Source organism: Branchiostoma belcheri, unplaced genomic scaffold (genome assembly GCF_001625305.1).
Source record: "Branchiostoma belcheri isolate BF01 breed outbred unplaced genomic scaffold, Haploidv18h27 scaffold279, whole genome shotgun sequence".
Classification (NCBI taxonomy): Eukaryota; Metazoa; Chordata; class Leptocardii; order Amphioxiformes; family Branchiostomatidae; genus Branchiostoma; species Branchiostoma belcheri.
In genome coordinates this window covers 118,111-137,193 of record NW_017803886.1, presented here as the reverse complement: position 1 = coordinate 137,193, position 19,083 = coordinate 118,111, and the positions used below count along the sequence as shown (strand labels likewise).

The 19,083-nt window shown below is 39.7% G+C and overlaps 3 protein-coding genes across 3 annotated transcripts in view; 1 reads left to right on the top strand and 2 right to left on the bottom strand.

The window, feature by feature from the left end:
• LOC109472501 (sulfotransferase 1A1-like) overlaps positions 1-6,429 on the top strand; it is a 13,333-nt gene extending 6,904 nt beyond the window's left edge. The window contains exons 2-7 of the mRNA XM_019772280.1: positions 1,883-2,075; positions 2,782-3,011; positions 3,434-3,560; positions 4,205-4,299; positions 4,828-5,023; positions 5,533-6,429. Of these exons, the coding sequence (XP_019627839.1) occupies positions 1,925-2,075; positions 2,782-3,011; positions 3,434-3,560; positions 4,205-4,299; positions 4,828-5,023; positions 5,533-5,642 (909 nt within the window). The 5' untranslated portion in view covers positions 1,883-1,924 and the 3' untranslated portion in view covers positions 5,643-6,429. The remainder of the gene's footprint in view (positions 1-1,882; positions 2,076-2,781; positions 3,012-3,433; positions 3,561-4,204; positions 4,300-4,827; positions 5,024-5,532) is intronic.
• Positions 1-19,083, bottom strand: part of LOC109472494 — a 116,328-nt gene that overhangs the window by 19,503 nt on the left and 77,742 nt on the right. The gene's annotated exons all lie outside the window — the stretch shown is intronic.
• LOC109472495 (zinc finger with UFM1-specific peptidase domain protein-like) overlaps positions 10,855-19,083 on the bottom strand; it is a 13,743-nt gene continuing 5,514 nt past the window's right edge. Inside the window, exons 5-10 of the mRNA XM_019772272.1 lie at positions 16,059-16,227; positions 14,038-14,229; positions 13,079-13,247; positions 12,586-12,716; positions 11,558-11,778; positions 10,855-10,950 (exon numbers count right to left, since the gene is read on the bottom strand). Coding sequence (XP_019627831.1) covers positions 10,915-10,950; positions 11,558-11,778; positions 12,586-12,716; positions 13,079-13,247; positions 14,038-14,229; positions 16,059-16,227 — 918 coding nt within the window. The 3' untranslated portion in view covers positions 10,855-10,914. The remainder of the gene's footprint in view (positions 10,951-11,557; positions 11,779-12,585; positions 12,717-13,078; positions 13,248-14,037; positions 14,230-16,058; positions 16,228-19,083) is intronic.

Below are 19,083 nucleotides of genomic sequence, written 5' to 3'. Positions count from 1 at the left end.
ACCCCCACCATCGGTAGCGAACAAAAAAACGCAACGATCCTTCCCCCATCTAACTTTGCTTGAAGAGTACTTAAACATACGTATACAGAACTCGACTTTGGTTTAACTTTAATTGATTGATTGATGTCTGACTGACGAAAATTACAATACACACGGTGGAAATGCCACGCGAACACACCCGCCGACGTTAACCGTGAAACAGTCCGACTAAAGATGCCGCTTAGGGGGGGGGGAGGTATGAGATCTCAGAACTCTTGTTATTGTCTTGCAGCAAGAAATTATGTAGTGTAGGCTTGTTAAGCGAAAACCTCTTTTTTTTCTTTTGCCTACTGGAACAACGGGATTACAACAGAGGTTATGTCGGTGTTTGAAACCTAATTTTTCCAGAACAAACGTCAAAGGGGCGGACGTGTCATATTACACCAAAAGTTGTTGTTATGATTACCCAACAGCTCCTGCGTAGCATTCTTGTTTACAGTCGTGTTAAAGTTAACTAGATGTTGTGTCAGAATCTTTGTCATCGTGTGCGAATGCGCTTGCCTTCTCATTTACAGTAGATGTTGTTATGGTTTGTGAAAGCAAAACAAATCATGAAAGCCCTTTTGTGAGTCAGTCACCTGTATACTTTTAGGCTTTTCCACTTGACAGCTAACATTCGCAGGTAATATCTAATTAGCAGAACATGCTCACGTTTTCCTGGTAGCACCTAGCCTCCTGTACAGACCTCCAGGCAGGTGGGAGTTTTGATACTGCGTTTTGTAGAATTTTCAACGTGTTCTTTTGCCGGCCATCCTATAACCTGCCGCCCAGTGAAGATTTGTACCCACCTTCACTGGGCGGCTGGTTGTAGGATGGTCGGCAAAAGAACACGTTACTAGTATAAATTCCACAAAACGCAGTATCAGAACTCCCACCTGCCCGGAGGCCTGCACAGGAGGCTAGGTTACACCCGGCGACCCGGCCTCGTCTAGCCTGGGTGCTGCCATCCTCTAGATGATCTGTAGTTTCCGCCGGCCTGCTCCCTAATGTCGCTGGCTCCGTGGTAGCCAGCAGGGAGCGGGCGGAAACCACGGAGGGTAGCGGAACCCAGGCTAGGCCTCGTAAGCCGACCCCCCCCCCCCCCATCCGCTTTATGGACGTAGACTACCATTAATAATGCGGTTCTGAATTTAATAAATTACGAGAAATGATGTTCACCTTCACTTTACCTCCAAATAGGAAATTCCACGCAGTTACCACTTTCTAAATATATCATTTCCTAATTAATTATGCAAAGAAGACCATCATTTACATAAAAATATCTATGCATGTTCCTCTCGTTCTAAACAGAGTCACACGTTAGTCATATCATGGAAGATTGCAGACGATAGAATGTATACAGCCGTATTTCATTCCCTCATCAATTTTGCAAAGTAGGTCCTAATTTGCACAATTGTCATCTATTTAATATGTAAAGCATAAGTTTAACTACTTTCGTACAAAAAAACACGGCAATCTGTAACTGGTTCTTGAGTTATCAGCCTTTAAAGTTTAAAACCTTTTCGACAAATGCTCCTGCAGTTGAAGGGGCCTCAAAACTTATAAGTACTAGATTTCTTTTTTAGCACAAGAGCTATCTACCACCAAAATTCGTTACTGTACCATGTCCAGATCAGAAGATATCAAAACCGGAATTTCCGTAACAAGCCTCTAGAAGTCCCGAAAACAAATCTTTTCGAGATCACACCGACCCCTAACTAGCAACCAAATATAAATGCAGTCCACCCGAGCTATACATCTCATGCTATGGCGTGTTGGCAGACAGACGATTTCCATCCTTTCCAGACGAAAGCTTCAGACGTTCCATTTGTCTGATTAAAGTTTGATCTGTTGTATTCACCAGTGGCCTTTTCCTGAAGCCAGACTGACTGCACACGAGAACACCATGGATCTCTTCAATAGTAAAGATCGTCCCCGGCCGTTCTACTACAACGGAGTGAAGTTCGGTCCTATTCACAGCCCGGACGCCATGGACATGGTGGAATCATTTGAAGTAAGGGACGACGACGTCTTCATCTCAGCTTACCTTAAATCGGGTAAGAATCTCATTAAGCTTTCGTCTTTTTTTCCCGTTTCTTGTTCTTGCAAAAATGATCTTCTACGTTTTTGCAAGCTGCATAATTATAACAGCACACACGAGTGTCAATGCTACACAGCTACGCCAAAGCAGCTTTTTTAATTTTACAACAGGAACAACATGGACCCAACAGATAGTTTCTCTGGTATATTTTCAAAGAGACTTGAATACCAAGCATGTTGACGCATTGGAGCTATAATTTGGGTACCTCAGGTATAGATGTACACGACGTGAGTCCCTTCGTGCAGTTTAGGACAACCCTATAGCTACATTGGAGCTCAGAATAAGTGCTGCATTGGCCCTTACAACAAGCGAAAAATGCGGCTATTACAAAGGGCCTGCCCTGCTGACATTATAGTGACAAGACATTATGTATACAATAACATACTAGTAGTAGTATAATGTGAACAGTCTGCCAGTAGTAACATTATGCTATGTACTAAATAAAAATAACTAAATCTATGGAGGAATGAATCTGTAGAATCTATGTGGAGAGGTCAGTGTGTACAGATGTACGGGTCGCCCAATCCCAGAGCTTTCTTTCAAAGAAGGCATTTGTGGTGGCAGTGTGAGCGTGAGTGGAGAGGGTGTTCCAGAGTGACGTTGCTCGATGACATCCCCATTCATCGGGAGGAAACATTTTAAAAAATCGTTTCTTGTTCCAGGAACAACATGGACCCAACAGATCGTTTCTCTGGTGTGTGCCGAAGGCGACATCAGCGAAGTTTGTAAAGTTCCGATCCTGCGGCGGACTCCTTGGCTAGAAACTTTGGACATGAAGGGAACTGGCGAGCCCATGCCGAAAGTGCTGAAGAGCGCCCCCTCTCCGCGCCTGATGAAAACGCACCTGCCCTATTACATGTTACCTCGGCAAGCCAGGGACGGGAAAGGAAAGGTGTAGTTTTAATACCGTCCTTCAACATTTGAAACTAAATGTTGCACCCTTTTTGATACAGTAGTGGCAAGATATTGGACAGTGTAAATTAAGATTTTTCACTGTGTTTTCAAAATGTGCTTCAAGCAACATCTCCACCAGTGACAAGACATGAACAAGAGTAGGTTAACCACTGGTGCAGATTTCGCCTGAAGTAACCAACAGCTAATACCATGCATCAGTAGATGGCTTATTTTGAAAACACAGTGAAAAGTCTGATATCTCATAGTTTGAGTAAGTTTTTATATACCTTTTTGAGCATTCTTAGTAGAGACTGTGAAGTAGCTTTATCACTAGTACAATCTACGGTACGACAATATGACTGTTAATGATTGGTCCTCACAACTTGACTGTATGCCTCGCGGTATACTTTCTTACCCCAGATCATCTATTGTGCGAGGAACGTCAAAGATGTGGTTGTGTCCTGGCATAACATGCGACTGATGACTCATAATCTTCCTTGTGGAACCTGGGAAGAAAACTTCAAGGAATTCATCACACCAGAACAAGGTATTACTTAGTATAATTCGTAAACTAATATCCATGTATAATTAAAGCCGTTTGCACACAACAAATATGTTGAAAATTGGAAGTGAATTACACTGGCCATGTTGATTTGATTATATGGATGACATCCTCCGGGAGCCCCAAAACTGATGCGAGCGTGCGAATTAAAAAAAAGTTTTGCACAAAAAAAAAAAGTTCTTTTCATTATGAAATCTACGTGGTCATGAGGGTTGAGCAAATGGCACAGAATATGGTTTGGCGAATAATCTAGTCTTCAAGTTCATTTCTTTAGAATTTCGTCTTTTTTCGTTTGATTTTGGCATTCTACGACATTGGTATAGTTTTTATTAATTTTCTTTGTAACTTATGGTATATTTTTGTTCAATTTGCAACTGTTTTGTACGATTTACAGTATGGTTGAAAACTTTCTTTTTTTTGGAAACGGCCGAAAATTCATGCGCGCACGGATGTCATCCATATAATCAAATCAACATGGCCTTAACTACATATATTATTTTTCACTTAAGATAGTTCAATTTTTAGTGCAAAATGTTACATAATGCCCCTTAAGGTACTGAGACCTAGGTAACGTTACCTACTTTGTACCTCGATCAGTGAGCATCAGTGTCATGTGTTTTGACCCCCAGCTTACAACGGTTTCTGGTGGGACGTGATCCCGGAGTACTGGCGACACAAGGACGACGGAAACATGCTTTTCATCAAGTATGAGGACATGAAGCAGGTGATTATATATATAATATATATATTTTTAACTCTCACGGTGGTATTGAATGTAAAGCGAAATGACCACGTCAAGGCAATGAGCAAGGTAACACGAGAATGAGAAAGATGGCTGTTCATTTAAAGGTTTGAGGGTTGTATTCGGAAGGAAAACACTTGTTTGGCAGGGAGTTCCATAACTACCTCCATGAAACATGGAGGTATTGTTTTGGTGTGTCTGTGTGTGTGCCTGTGTGTTTGTATTTGCATAATTAATGAGGCCATGTTAAAACGAAACATTGCCAAAGGATAGGAATTTCACATGCAAAATATTGTAATTTGAGTGTAGACAGTTATGAATTAAAATAAATCATGGTAATTATGTCCCTTATTTCAATAATCAATAGACAAACATTTACAAAAATTCTACATATTTCATGGAGGTATGAGATCTCCGAATTCTTGTTTTGAGTTGGTTTCAAGTAATGAGACACCTTTCTGAGTAGGCCTATTAGCTTTCACGCAGTTACAGCCTTCTTAATGTACACAGGACCTACGAGGTCACGTTGTGAAGATTGCAAACTTCCTGGGAAAGACACTGTCAGACCAGCGCGTTGACAAGGTGGTGGCCAACTGTACCTTCACTGCTATGAAGAAGAGTCCATCAACAAACTTCACCCGCGACCCAACCATACAGGAGGCTTTCAGCAAGGCGAAAGGGAGTGGGATCGAGTTTATACGAAAGGGTACCTTTTTATCTATCTATCTATCTATTTGATATGTATATATATATCTCATATATATGTGTGTATGTATGTATGTATGTATGTATGTATGTATCTATACATTTATCTGTCTATCTATCAATATATCTATCTAATATCTATCTATCTATCTATCTATCTATCTATCTATCTATCTATCTATATCCAGGTCTATATTCATGAGATAGATATATACTATTAGATAGAATATACAAGTATGTGGTCCGATTTTGGAAAGTAGTAATTTCAACCCTGTACCATAAAACACTGATATCTAAGGCAAAAACAGAGCTTGATTTGCAGCTATTACAATGCTTCAGGTATGAAATGATACAAAAAATGTGCAGTAAATGTCTTAATATCAAACAGACGTTCTCCTCCAGACTATTATTTTTATCTTGCCGCCCTGGAATTGCATTGGATGCCTTTCGTTGGCACAGGGTACAGAGAAAAGTGATGCTTTACATGAAACGTAACGATCTTGTCTTCAGGAGAGGTTGGTGACTGGAAGAACTGGTTCAGCGTGGAAGAGAACGAGACTCTGGAGGCGATCCACAGGGAGAAAATGGCGGGAACAGATCTTACCTTCCAGTTTGAGTAGCGTCTGTTAAGCCCCTGTAACACATTCCCGAACCGATTTCCCGAACACCACCAATTTTAGAAAAGGTGGGACATTATGTTCTCCATGGTTTACAAAAGAGAATTAAAACCCTTCAGACATAGTTGTCTTCGTCAGAAAGACTAAATTGGAATCATTCCGCCGTACGTATTGTGCGTGACTGTGGATTTACACTACCAGGTGCATAAATGTGAAAATTATGTGAATTTTGTGCAAAATTTCAAGGAAATGTGAAAAAATGTGATATAATGTGAATCCCATCAGAAAACCCAAAATGTGATTATTTTTCAAAATGTGAAACGTCAAATTATTATATGTGAAATAATGCGACCGTTTGAAAAATGTGAATCGATTATGTGAAATCACAAAACCAGAAAACGTGACAAAAAATGTGAATGCAAAATGTGAGAAAATGTGAAGAAATGTGAAGCGGTTTTACCCCGCAAACTGCAAGGACTCAAATGTGAAATTTCAAAGTTCAAATCACATTTTTTTTCACATAACAGGTCAGAATGTTATTTTATGTGAAAGTGCTTCACGCAATTTCACATTTGCCGATGTCCTAGCTGATAATGTGATTTTATGTAAATTTTTTAAAACAGGCAACAGACTTATTTACGCACATTTCCAAGTTAACGAATTATGCAAACAGAACGGGCTTAGAAAACTTGTGTGGCTTCTCGCATCTTCGTTTTTCGATGTTTGCATTTGGTGTGAACTTCAAACTTGAATCACATTGAGGTGTTAATAACATCCAATTGGAATAATGCACACTGACTTGAGACCTTTGTGCGTCGTTTATATTTGTTTTCGGTCACAGACCTGTAGTAAAGATGGTATGACTTGGTATGACCAGTGCGAAGGCCCTCAGTAATGACAAAGGAGCTTTACATGAGACCAAGGAGCTTCAAATATTAATTAATCTCCCTACCAGTAACACTGTTCTTATTAGTCAACACTGAAAGAGTTAAAATCACTATCAGTGTCTCTTGAAGCAATGAGTAGCCTCTTCCAGGCTACTCATTGCTTCAGGAGGTTGAAGAGAGTATAAATCGGCCAAAGATAATAAAAATGCTGTGGGGAATTCTGCTAAAGAAGTGTGGCAAACTCAACTTTAGCAGACCAACTCTCGACATGTCGTCCGTCTATTTGGCCAGTTTCTACTCTTTCTGGCCACTTCTGAAACCTGGTAGAGGCTTTTTATAGTAAAAAGTTGAACAGTTTACAGAGAGATCAAATTTTCAGCGACCACTGTCACCTTCATCAGGATAATTAATGACCAATCACTTCACAACGTGATCTCGCGATGGTCATTAAGTGATTGGTCATTAATTATCCTGATGAAGGCGACAGTGGTCGCTGAAAATGTGATCTCCCTGTAAACTGTGTGTTATAATAAAGTTCAACTTTTTACTATCATAATGATTACTACCAACAGAGATGAACTTTCATGATAATCTGGTAGATGCTATTTTCATAGATAGAACTAACCCCACAGACTTGTACAGTGAAACTAGGGTACCTGTGTTTCAGCTTCTTTTGACATCTCTTTATTTATCACCAACATACAGCTTCAGATACACAAACATCCACACATGTTGACAATATTGCACCTGCTTTTGTAAACATTTTGCATAAAAATATATAAAAGAAAACACGCACCCAATCAAGGGTGACTTCTAACTTCAATAAACGTTTGAAAATACTGTCATATTCCAGTGTTATAATATTATACTTCAGTCACTGTTATGGGAACTTTTAGAAAGTGTGACATTCTATTCGAATCTAAGGCCACACCAATTTAATTTGTTGGTTCTCGGATTTTTTCAGAAAAAATATGAAGCGACAGGGCGAAAAAAAATAAAAATAAAAACAGGCCTAGGCATCCTATTATCTCCCCAAATGCTTTGATAGGAGCCATGAAGTCAACACAAAAGGCTGGGATAAAATTTAAACAATGAATTTTGAACTTTTAACCAAACCACTGCATTATAAGATTGAAAAACAGTAACAACTAGGAAGAAAAGGACTTTCCTCAACTGTTGGGAGCAAAATATGAGCATTTTTTAGATGATTCAGAACCAGAATTTTTTTTTTTTTTTTGCAAATGAGAAAAAAATGAAGAGGCGAATCCGAGAACCAACAAATTAAATTGGTGTGGCCTAAACAACTGTAGTACACGTAACATAAACTTAAGTTCCTTTTTCATAACATTCAATATTTAATCTCTGAAGCAGCTGAATAAACAATTTGAAAGTGAATTCTAATGTACATTGTATAAAAGCTAGCTTGATGCAAAGAGGGCCAATAAGAAAAGCTAGACTAAGTACATGTACACTCCCTTTCCAAATATTTCTCTCCATGGCAAAAGATACAACCAGGTATTTCCATTGATACAGTACAATGTAATTTAAAGCGACAGCAATACTAGCAATGTTTACTGTACATGTGTTTCCTAGTCAAGCATTGCTGCAGGTTTTCCATAGTGGACAAATACAATACTATAAGGCAAAAAGGTGACCGAGTTAGCTGGATATAAATTTTGTCTGCCATTATTGCAGTTTCTCTTGCTATTTTACTGTTGGGTATGTGTGTGTGAAAGTTCTTTTGCTATTGTTTTTTTTCAGTTCTATATGGCTCAATGATATGGTGAATAGATGTAACACCTATAAAATGTACAATAGTTGCAAAAGTATAGAAAAAGTACATGTATAGTAACTGTTGCAAATGTACAGAAGAAATATGCCCATATCTCGTATTATACATCATATAATATTTTCATCAATATTGCCATCGCAGTCTTGTGCGCAATGCAGATCAGCACACTTTTCCTCAGCTATGCTACGTCACCAGTCTCTACCACACTGCAATGAGTTGCTGGAAAATAGTAAAAATCGGGCAAATACAGTACAGTTCTCGATTAACTTCCCTTAACACGTTTTATAGATGGTTTTGTTTATTTCTCGTCTAAAAGTAGTGTAAATCACAATTGAGAGCCGTGTAAAAGGCATGCAAAATGCAGTTTTAACTCATGCAAAAGTCATATAAACCATGTGCACTAATTGGCTGTAATTGTTCACAGCTATTTACTAATTATAATAACACATATCCACACCAAACTACACGGACATCTAAACATGTTTTACACGAGAAATGAACGTGATTTAAACGAGAAGTGCACAGTTTTTGCAGGCATTTTAACTGAGAAATACACAGCTTTGAAATGCATTTTGCAAGACTTTTGATTTTGACTTAGCTTGTATGCGTGCATACACAGTTATTCCAGATCTGTACTGTAGACTGAATAAATATCCCAGATATAGGAGTACACTTTGCAACCCATGACTTACTACATTATAACATGTACATTGTTTCACCACCTGTAGACACTAGACTTGATAGATTTATCTGTTAGCTGATTACACCTAGCTTTTGCAGCATGTCAACAGTTGCTGGCCTTACAACGTATCCAATAATCAACCTGACTGAAACTTTAACATGTTGGGTGTGTCTTTGCAGTTTCTAGAGAAGGTCATCAGTTTTCTTACATCTCAAAGTTCCCTACAACACCACTGGACATACGAATGAGTCATAAAGTACTAGACAGTATACAGTGATCTATTACTAATAATAGGGATAATCATGGTTTATATTATACCTATGCCATGATAACAGGTGTTCACAACAGTTACTGTATCATACTCAGTCTGGTACTCTCCAAGCAGAGGTTTGGGTTTTGGGTTATTTTTGGCGTGTTTTTAGCCTTTTTTGTCGGGGTTTGTTTTTTGCACTGGAATTTTTCTTTTTTTTTTGGGTGAAAGAAAAATTCCAGTGCAAAAAAGAAACCCTGATAAAAAAAGTCTGAAAACAAGCCAAAAATAACCCAAACCTCTGCTTGGAGAGTATCACACTGAGATTCTAACGGTAACAGCTTCTAAATGTTCCATAAAGGAGCGTGTTTTGCGTATGTCAAGTATACATTATACGTAGACCGCTTGCAAAAATTTGAATACTAGTACTGGATTCAGATTGAAAGACTAATATGTGTCTTCCTAGGTGGGTACGACATAAATAAAATACAACACTGACAGTCGGGCTGATACCTTGGCTGATACGGAACATACTGTCAGTGTAACTGTACATGTATTCTATAGTATGTACTGTAGGGAACCTGAGATGTGAGAATAGAGAAAGTTTAAGTGTCGATATTCATTCAGCTTTTCAGAATGTTTTTTTTCCACATTGGAATCATGCTCGTACTTGGCCTGGTATTTCAGCCTGAGAAGAATGACTTTTTCCCACTTACAGTTACATGTACTTTCAACTCAACGTTTGATTCACCATCATGACAATTTCCAAAACAAGCATACTGGCACTACAAAATGTATATAGCAGGGGACTTCTCCTTTCTGTTTAGAGATGTGTGCCTACATTTTAGGTACAGGTACAGGTACAGGTCCAGACCTGAACAAGTTTGACCAATTATCTGCTCGGTCAATTGTTTAGTGGTAGAATGTTGTCATTTTATGATGGTTCACATAATAATATTCCGGACAGCATACATGTATATAAGATCGGTGCTACAGTTACAGTTACTGTAGAAGTACTAAATTTTGACAGTGAAAATTATTGTAATCTAAAAACGACAATATACAAAAAATTATTCCTGTGTACAAGTTTTGCTTAGTCTCAATTGTTTAAAATGGTATGTGCTGAAATTTACCATTTCTAGAGAAAAAAATGGGGCCCAATTCTGGGGTATTTATTTTGTTCAGGTACAGGAATGCCTGATGTTCAGGTCTGGACCTGTACTTAAGATTTTTACAGGTAAAGGTATAGTTACTAGGTACACAGCCTTATTTTTGTTCAACTGCTTCATTGCAATGGATATCTCATTTTCAGCATATGAAACAGTTTGTTCTGAATCATCAAGTGTTCAGTATAATTAATTCTACACTGATATTATATAAAGCAATTATATTATTTATTATTATAGTTTCATCTTTTTTCTTGTCACACGAAGAAGGGTTTGTTGCACAAAGAGCATCTTGGACTTGCCACACATGTACATGTTTGGACAAAAATAAATCAGCTGTGCAATGCCACAGGACGAACACAGAACATTGCAATTCAGAAGACTTCTATATTTTGTATACAATGTCAGTTGAGGAGTTTTTACTGTATTTTTCTTCTAACTTGTTGATGCAGGGAGGATTTGGTCCAAACTGTTGCCTCACACCAGATCTGGAGGCATCTATGGTATTCTCACTGACTGGATCACCTTGGCTCCCTGTAGGAAATCAAATGAGTTAACTTTCAACTTTACAGTAAGATTCTTGGAACCTTTGTTTTATGATTCATAAGGAGCACAAATTAACCGCTTTAAATTTTCCTTGAGGTCATGAGGGAAGAGGTAAGGGTCAGACAAAATATACACGTGTAAAGAGATATAAAGAATACATGTTACATGAAAAATCAATTATAAACCGGATAGTGAGTGATCGAGCGAGTGATTACACATACAATGTAGTTTTACACATATGCGATACATAATTATTATAATACATGACATTGTACATGTACACATAAGAGAGTGGGAATACAGTTCATGTCTTTTGACTCAGGTCATTTCTGATTTTTCAGAGTCTCTTAAAGGATTAACCAGCTGCAGAATAGAGTTGTGGCTGTGTGTGTGTGTCTGGGGTGTGACTGTGATTTAGCAGCATTTTTTTTTGCAGGATTTTTTCTCAATGGCCCTCTCACATTAGTTTTGGGATCTTTAAAGGACTCTTCGGCGACAAAATCTTTGATAGGTTGAAGGTGGTCGCCTTACAGAAAGAAGAAGAAGGCCTAGGACGGACAATCTCTGAAATAAAGTCAGTGTGGTCTAAACTCACCTGCACCTCCCTGTTACTGAGAATGCCCCTGATGGCGACGATCTGGTACTGGTTGTGCTTCAGTCCGCTGACCGTACGCCGCAGCACCCTCAGCTGTGTGCCCGTGATCTTACCGTGGGCCAGCGGCTCAATCTGCTTGGGGTTGTGTCCGGGGTCGAAGATGAGAAGCCTGCCACTACCGTCCGCATGTTCCTCATAGCCGATGATGGTTCTACTGTGTCCTGTACATGTACATGAGAGATGTTTCTAAACTACTGTAAATTACTTGAATTGTTCGCGGTAGCAAAAGGTTGTGGTCTGACAAAAATGGACATTCGTGGATTACTATAATGTTTGAGGGGGTGGCAGGTGCAGAAAAAAGAAAGTCGGCAAATTATTTGTTCATGGTAATGATTCGCAGTACAGAAGTGACCACGAAAACTGCGAATATAGAAGTACAAAAAATTGTGATTTACAGTTTTTGTAATTATATATAAGCCCCCATCATACATTCCAAAACCTTCCCCTGAACACCAACCAACCACGGCTGAACTTCAGAAGTGGTCTGACCAGATTTAGGCCACACCTACCAAATACCTCTTAATATGAATCAAATCCAATTTGAGTTGAAGTTGAGTCAAATTTGACCCCTGAACATGCCTGAAACACTGCTGAACTAATCCCAAACAGAAGTTGACCACCAGCCAACCATGGCTGGTATGAGCTTACTAGTATATAAGGGGTATCTAAAACAAGGAAATGCACGACGTGAGGTTCCTCACGATACACACAGTTTGCATGTTCGTGTATTTCCCCATGGAGTGCTGATTTTACATTACAGTATATTGGTGAGAAAGGGGTTGGCTGGCTTGTCGTAAAATTATTGTCATGTGCTACTACTAGCACAAATTCGCAATACTAGTACCAGCTTTGTATTCCTGTGGTTTAGCGGCATTTTTTTCTTGGGGGGGGGGGCTGGGAATTTTGTGGGTCTCAAGAGCAAATAAAATTGAGTCAGTGTGGCCTAGGTACATAGACTGAAGGCAGACCTTGGTGCTGCAGGTACAGAGGATGTTTCCCTCCGGCCCCCTCCTGACGGAAATGGTTCTTAGTCCAGTCAAACAGCTGTGGATGGGAGCCGTCTGCAGCTGTGGGGTGGTGGAAGTCAACCACCTGGGCTCTGTAAAATAACACAGGCAAACCATTAGGATTCAGTTGTATGGTAGGATTAAACTGCAATCAGGTCGGCTGTGATTGGGTGTTCAGCAAGGTCGGCTGTGATTGGCTAGTGTTCAGCAAGGTCGGCTGTGATTGGCTAGTGTTCAGCAAGTTCGGCTGTGGTTGGCTAGTGTTCAGCAAGGTCGGCTGTGATTGGCTAGTGTTCAGCAAGGTCGGCTGTGGTTGGCTGGTGTTCAGCGAGGTCGGCTGTGATTGGCTGGTGTTCAGCAAGGTCGGCTGTGGTTGGCTGGTGTTCAGCTGAATTTCTAACCTTCATCGATGAAATTAACATTTGTTAAGGACTCCCCTCTAAGATGAACTGACCTGACTCCTAATGATGAGAAGAGAGCGGCGACTTCCGTAGCGCCGATCCACTTCCTGGTGTTCCGGAGTCGTCCCCCGAGCTGCTCGCTGCCCTCGCGGTCAAACCCGCGGCCCCATGCCTCCTCTATCATCTGCTGGATCTTAGGGATGGACGGCATGAAAGAGACGGCTGGAAAACAACAGACAGGCTCTTCTCACCAGGCTGTTTGACCACAGAAGCCCCCTACAGTGTGATTTGGACTCCCTATACTGTGATTTAGACTCCTACACTGTCTTTCGACCAGCATAGGGGTGTTTTCTTTTTGGGGAGAACATTGTGACCCTTCATAAATCTTTTAAAAATTAAAAATTTGACTTATTATTATTATATATATAAGAGAATGAAGCTATAAGTTATAACAGAGGGAAAACAAAACAGCACGTGAGAGATGTAAGTTGGTTGTTTATAGGAAAATCCCTAGTATATCCTACGTTGTACCAACCAGAAAAAAAGTTATTTTTGGAAGGTTGTACATTCTAGTAGTAACAAGTAAAATCTGAAATTTTATACCTCGGCTCCGGTACTAAAAATACCTTCCAAACAACAAAAGTTGCCCGCCGCAGGACTAGGATTTTAAACAAAGAATTTATCGAGACCGGACACCCCTCTGTGCGAGGGGTCAGCTTCGTGGACCAGTCCGTTAATACCTTAAACACGCCAAAGGTCAACGGTTGCGACCATTTTCACACTCAAAGGGGTGTACTGGGGCCAGCAAAAGGCACCATTTTCACACCCGAAAACACATATACAATAAAAACAAAAGAACATGCATCATCTGCAGCCCAATAGCAAAACATATACCAAAAGAATCCGTCCACCCATACGCGAGAAACAGCTGCGAACATGAAAATCTAAATCTCTTACAAAACCCTTCCGCGGAAGGATGTCTCCTTCCCCGGAGGTAATTATCTTTTCTCACATTTGACGAGCACGTCCCTGTAGACTGGGTCCCTGAAGAGCGATGACAGCATCATCTGTATGTTCCTGTAGCCGCAGCCCCAGCCCTTGTCTCCCCAGCTGGAGCTGAAGTGGTCCACGCTGGCTGCCAGGAACGCCTGACGAACACCGTAGATCCCTGAGACATACGCAGCTCGCAGTCTCTGTACTATACCTGGGGAGGCCGGCACAGGGGAGGTTTACTGCAACTCACAAGTAGAAATGTGTACCTGCTAGTAAGGCCACACCAATTCAATTTCTTGGTTAACGGATTTGCCGCTTAATTTTTTTCTGATTTCCATATAAAAATATAAATTCAGAATCAACTGCAAAATGGTCATATTTTGCCCTGAACTGTTGAAAACAGTCCTTTTCTTACTACTTGTTACACTTACAGTCATTCCATCTTTCAATGCAGTGGTATCATTAAAATTTCAAAATTCATTGTTTAAATTTTGAACCAGCCTGGTATGTTGACTTCATGGCTCCTATCGTACCATTTTGGGCCATATTAGGATGCCTAGGCCTGTTTTTATTTTTATTTTGTTTTCGCCAGCCCGCTCCATTATTTTTCTAGAAAAATCCGTTAACCAAGAAATTAAATTGGTGTGGCCTAAAAGTACATATCCAGATCTGTATATGTACCTGAACAAGCCATTCACAAACAAAGTTCAGTGCCATGTCAAATTTTCTGTGACAAAAGAACAACATCGGGAATTTATCAAAGGGTGCAGTGTGATCAAATACATGTATAGGGGATTTTCATGTGGACTATCTCAGCTGCCTAGTAATACATTGTAGGCTCTTGCGATTAAGCCCAAATCGGATGTGCGCCCTTTATTTGGGGTGCATCCTTTATTAGAGGAAAGGTTATTTGTCTTAAGTTAAAACTTAAGATCCAACACAATAAAATGAAATGTTTACTTTACTACAATAATGAGAAAACACTTGTGTTGGATCTAAAGTTTTAACTTTAAACATGTAACTACCAACACAGATGAATTTTCATGATAGTATAAAAAGTATTTCCTTGGGGAAGATGAAGAAACAGAGCAGAAACAATATATTTTCCTTCTGTGAAGGTAAACATAAACTAGAAAGGCCAATATTTGCTTTGGAGCAAATACAGCGATGGGTTCACCACATTTTACGACATGGCAGGGAAAGAATGGGAAACACAAGGGAAAACAATGATTTACATTGATATAACTATAATATGAAGTAAAATACAACTAAAACAACAGTTGGATAGCTATTCCCTACTTTATTGGTTAGGATTTTTAATTGCATAATGCAAACTGTTGATTTTCAAAATAAAAAAAAAAACGTTCATGCCCGGCATTCCAATGCTGGAGCAGGAAAGCTTGAAATACTAGTACCTACCAAAACACTTGAATACAGACATACTGTTAGTATGGAAATGCTCTGTGCAGGTGTTAATCAAGTTAAATCCCAACAGCCAATCAGCAAGAAATGCTCTAGTGCAGGTGGAAATGCTCTGTGCAGGTGTTAATCAAGTTAAATCCCAACAGCCAATCAGCAAGAAGTATAGAGGAAAGCTGCATGCCTATTGGTTGATGCCCTGCATTCCATTGTGATGACTCATGCCCAAACGTGGTAAACAAGGCAGACTAACACAGTAATACATTTGCTATAACACAGCCAAAAAACTCAAATAAAACCATTCTAAAAGCCTGTATCACAATAATTTAAAAAACGCCTAGGGGTATTTGCCCACTGTACCTCCATACCAAATTTCAGGACCTTAGGCCCTAAAATGAAGAAGCTGAATCCATTTAAAGATATGGCAGGAGGAGGAGAAGGAGGAGGAGAAGGAGAAGAAACATCAGAAAAAGCAATATGGTTTCACCACACCACTTCGTGGTGTGGTGAACCCATAAAAAATAGTTATTTCTCTCTCTGAAGAGTATGTAACAGCAGCTATCCTACTGTTGGACAGCACAGGCTCCAACATACATACACAGTACACTCATATTACTGTACCTCTCACACAAGACTTCCCGTCATCCTTCCCTGAGCTCAGAGTCTCCGCCATCTCGGCTTTCTTCTTGTGGTACTCCACGGTACTCATCTGTCCCCGTGCCACGGCGCGCTCCATGTGTGTCATGGACTGACTACGATAGTTCCCCTGGTTGTCCATCCCGTATCTCGCCTGTTTGGGACATGAAATGCAGGGCTCGAAATTCATTTTTAGGAATAGGTGCACTGGTGCACCCAACCTAAAACATTAGGTGCACAAAAATTTTTTGGGTGGACCATATAAAACAAAACATAATAACAGGTCTTACTGCTCCTCTTCTGAGCTTGAATCTGAAATGGGAGCTAACTTCAAAATCTTACACAAGAATTACAACAAAGATTTTATTATTTTTCTGACGCTTAGATGCCAAGAATATCCTGCATACTATTATTCAATTATGTACAAAAATACCTACAAAAATTTGGGTGCACCAGTGCACCCACAGAAAAGAATTGGGTGCACAGCTCCAATTTTGGGTGCACTAAGGCGCACATGCACCCAGGATTTCGAGCCCTGAAATGTATATATAGTTTACAACAATCATCTAAAAGGCAATAGCAATTGTATTGATATCATTGTATAACCAAACAATGAAGATATAGTATGATAACAACAGAATGTATAGGTATACAGTAGAAGCCGCTTATTTGAAAAGCCAATTTGTCAGCACATTTTTTTCAAATACCCGGCCTTTCCGATTAAGAGACTCTGAGGCTCAAACTCTCGGCCTTCATTGAAACTATGGGGGTGGGGGGTGGACAGGGTATCGAACACATAACGACACAAAGAATACAAACACGAGTCACATTTACGCATTAAAAACAGTGAACTTTATTGAGATCGGTAAATTTGCTTTTAATTTTTTTCGTTGACGTACACACGTATTTTTTTCGTTTTTTCCAAGACTGGAAGAACGCCGCGATACGTTAATAGACATCATGTGCTATCGGCAGGCTCTACTCGAACGCATAAACAATGCTACGTTTGCTACGTACAAAACAAGCAACGAGTACATGCACAATCATCAGCCTGTACATACTTTTACATCACGAAAGTAGCAAAAAATAAAGTTTGATTAACGGAAAACTTCAATCAAGTAGCGTACAGACAAAAATGCAGACGATCGTCATGAAAGCAGTCGATAGCACATGCAATTCACAAAGGATCGCTTCGATCGCTTAATTTTCAGAAACTCCGGCTAGCACACGAAAATTATCGTAACTAATGCAACAATAAACTGTTCATTTCAATGTTAATGACTTTTTAGCTCACGATGTCCGTAGGTTACATGGAAATTTGCGATAGTTGACGGGGATCTCTCGCATTAGCGTTCAGGGAAGTAAACAAAGATGGCGGACGCGGCGTGGGTAGCAGTATCCCATCATTCCATGCGGTGTTTTTTCGCGGCACATTTGGCGTGTTGATGCGGCGATAGCGCCGTGTCGCAGTCGAAATAAACTCAAAACAATGGCGCAGTACACAAGTAGAGACATGGTTTTGATGATTATGGGTTCACCACACCACGAAGTGGTGGTGAACCCATATTGCTTTTTCTGATGTTTCTTCTCCTCCTCCTTCTCCTCCTCCTCCTGCCACTTCTTTAAATTGATTCAACTCCTTCATTTTTTGGGCGAAATTACCTGTAATTTCGTATAGAGGTAGAGTGGGTAAATACCCTTAGGCGTTTTTAAATTTTTTTGATACAAGCTTTTACAATCGTTTTATTTGCTTTTTAGTGGTCCCCATAGGAAAGTACTGTGGGGGTGTACGCGCGTGACGTAATAAGAAAGGAATTCGGGGGAAGGCCCAAATATGGGCATACAAGCAGGTGTGGTCATGTTTGCAGATGTGGCTGTTGATTGGCTGTTGGCTAATTAATTTATTTACTACCATTTTCACGTACCAGCGCAGCTGGTCCACGCGGTCTCGGCCGTGGGCCATGATACTCTGATACTGGATACCGATTCGTGTGATTCCTATAAACATTTCACCTAACTACGAACTAGTTGGAAGAATTATAGCTGCATGGATGCCTGTATATGATTTTAACAAACACTGAAAATCTGACACAAAAACTGGCAGATATTTTGCTCTTCTCTGTTGGAACAACGCAAGCGGGAGGTCAATGACCTGCGCCCCGCGAGTACTGTAAACAACGATACGCGCGCGCCACGGTATCAACAATTTTCCACAATCTTCACCGACTAGTATTATATATTCTGTTATCGATTTCTGAAGAATCACCAAAATTGTAGAGTGTATCTCCTAGAAAGTCCCTTACTAGTACTTGAAGCGATCGTTACCGCCATGTTGTTCACTTTATATGACATACAATGCAGAGAGTAATGGAAACGTGTCCAGATAGCTCGGTTGGTAACGCGCAGGACTGCAAGTCCAGACATTACGAGTTCGAACCCCGGTACACTGGATATTTTTAATTATCCTTTTTACAATTTTTAACAATTTTAACATTTTTAACAATTTCAACAATTTTAACCATTTTAACCATTTTACATTTTAACAATTTCAACATTTAATTTTAACATTTTCGTTTTAATATCCATTGCTTTGCTTTTAACATTCCAAAACTGATTGTTCTTACTCAAGAATTTCAATAACTTCGAATGTTAGTCTTTTGTATTTTTTCAACATACAAACCAAAATCACTTTGATGTTGTCACAAAAGTAACATATGTGCACGCATCGGTTTTCGTTCATTTAAAAACTACAAGTACAAAACATCTGGAAACTAAGCAAACATACTCAGTAAATTGATTGCTGTAACTAGAAAGGCCAATATTTGCTTTGGAGCAAATACAGCGATGGGTTCACCACATTTTACGACATGGCAGGGAAAGAATGGGAAACACAAGGGAAAACAATGATTTACATTGATATAACTATAATATGAAGTAAAATACAACTAAAACAACAGTTGGATAGCTATTCCCTACTTTATTGGTTAGGATTTTTAATTGCATAATGCAA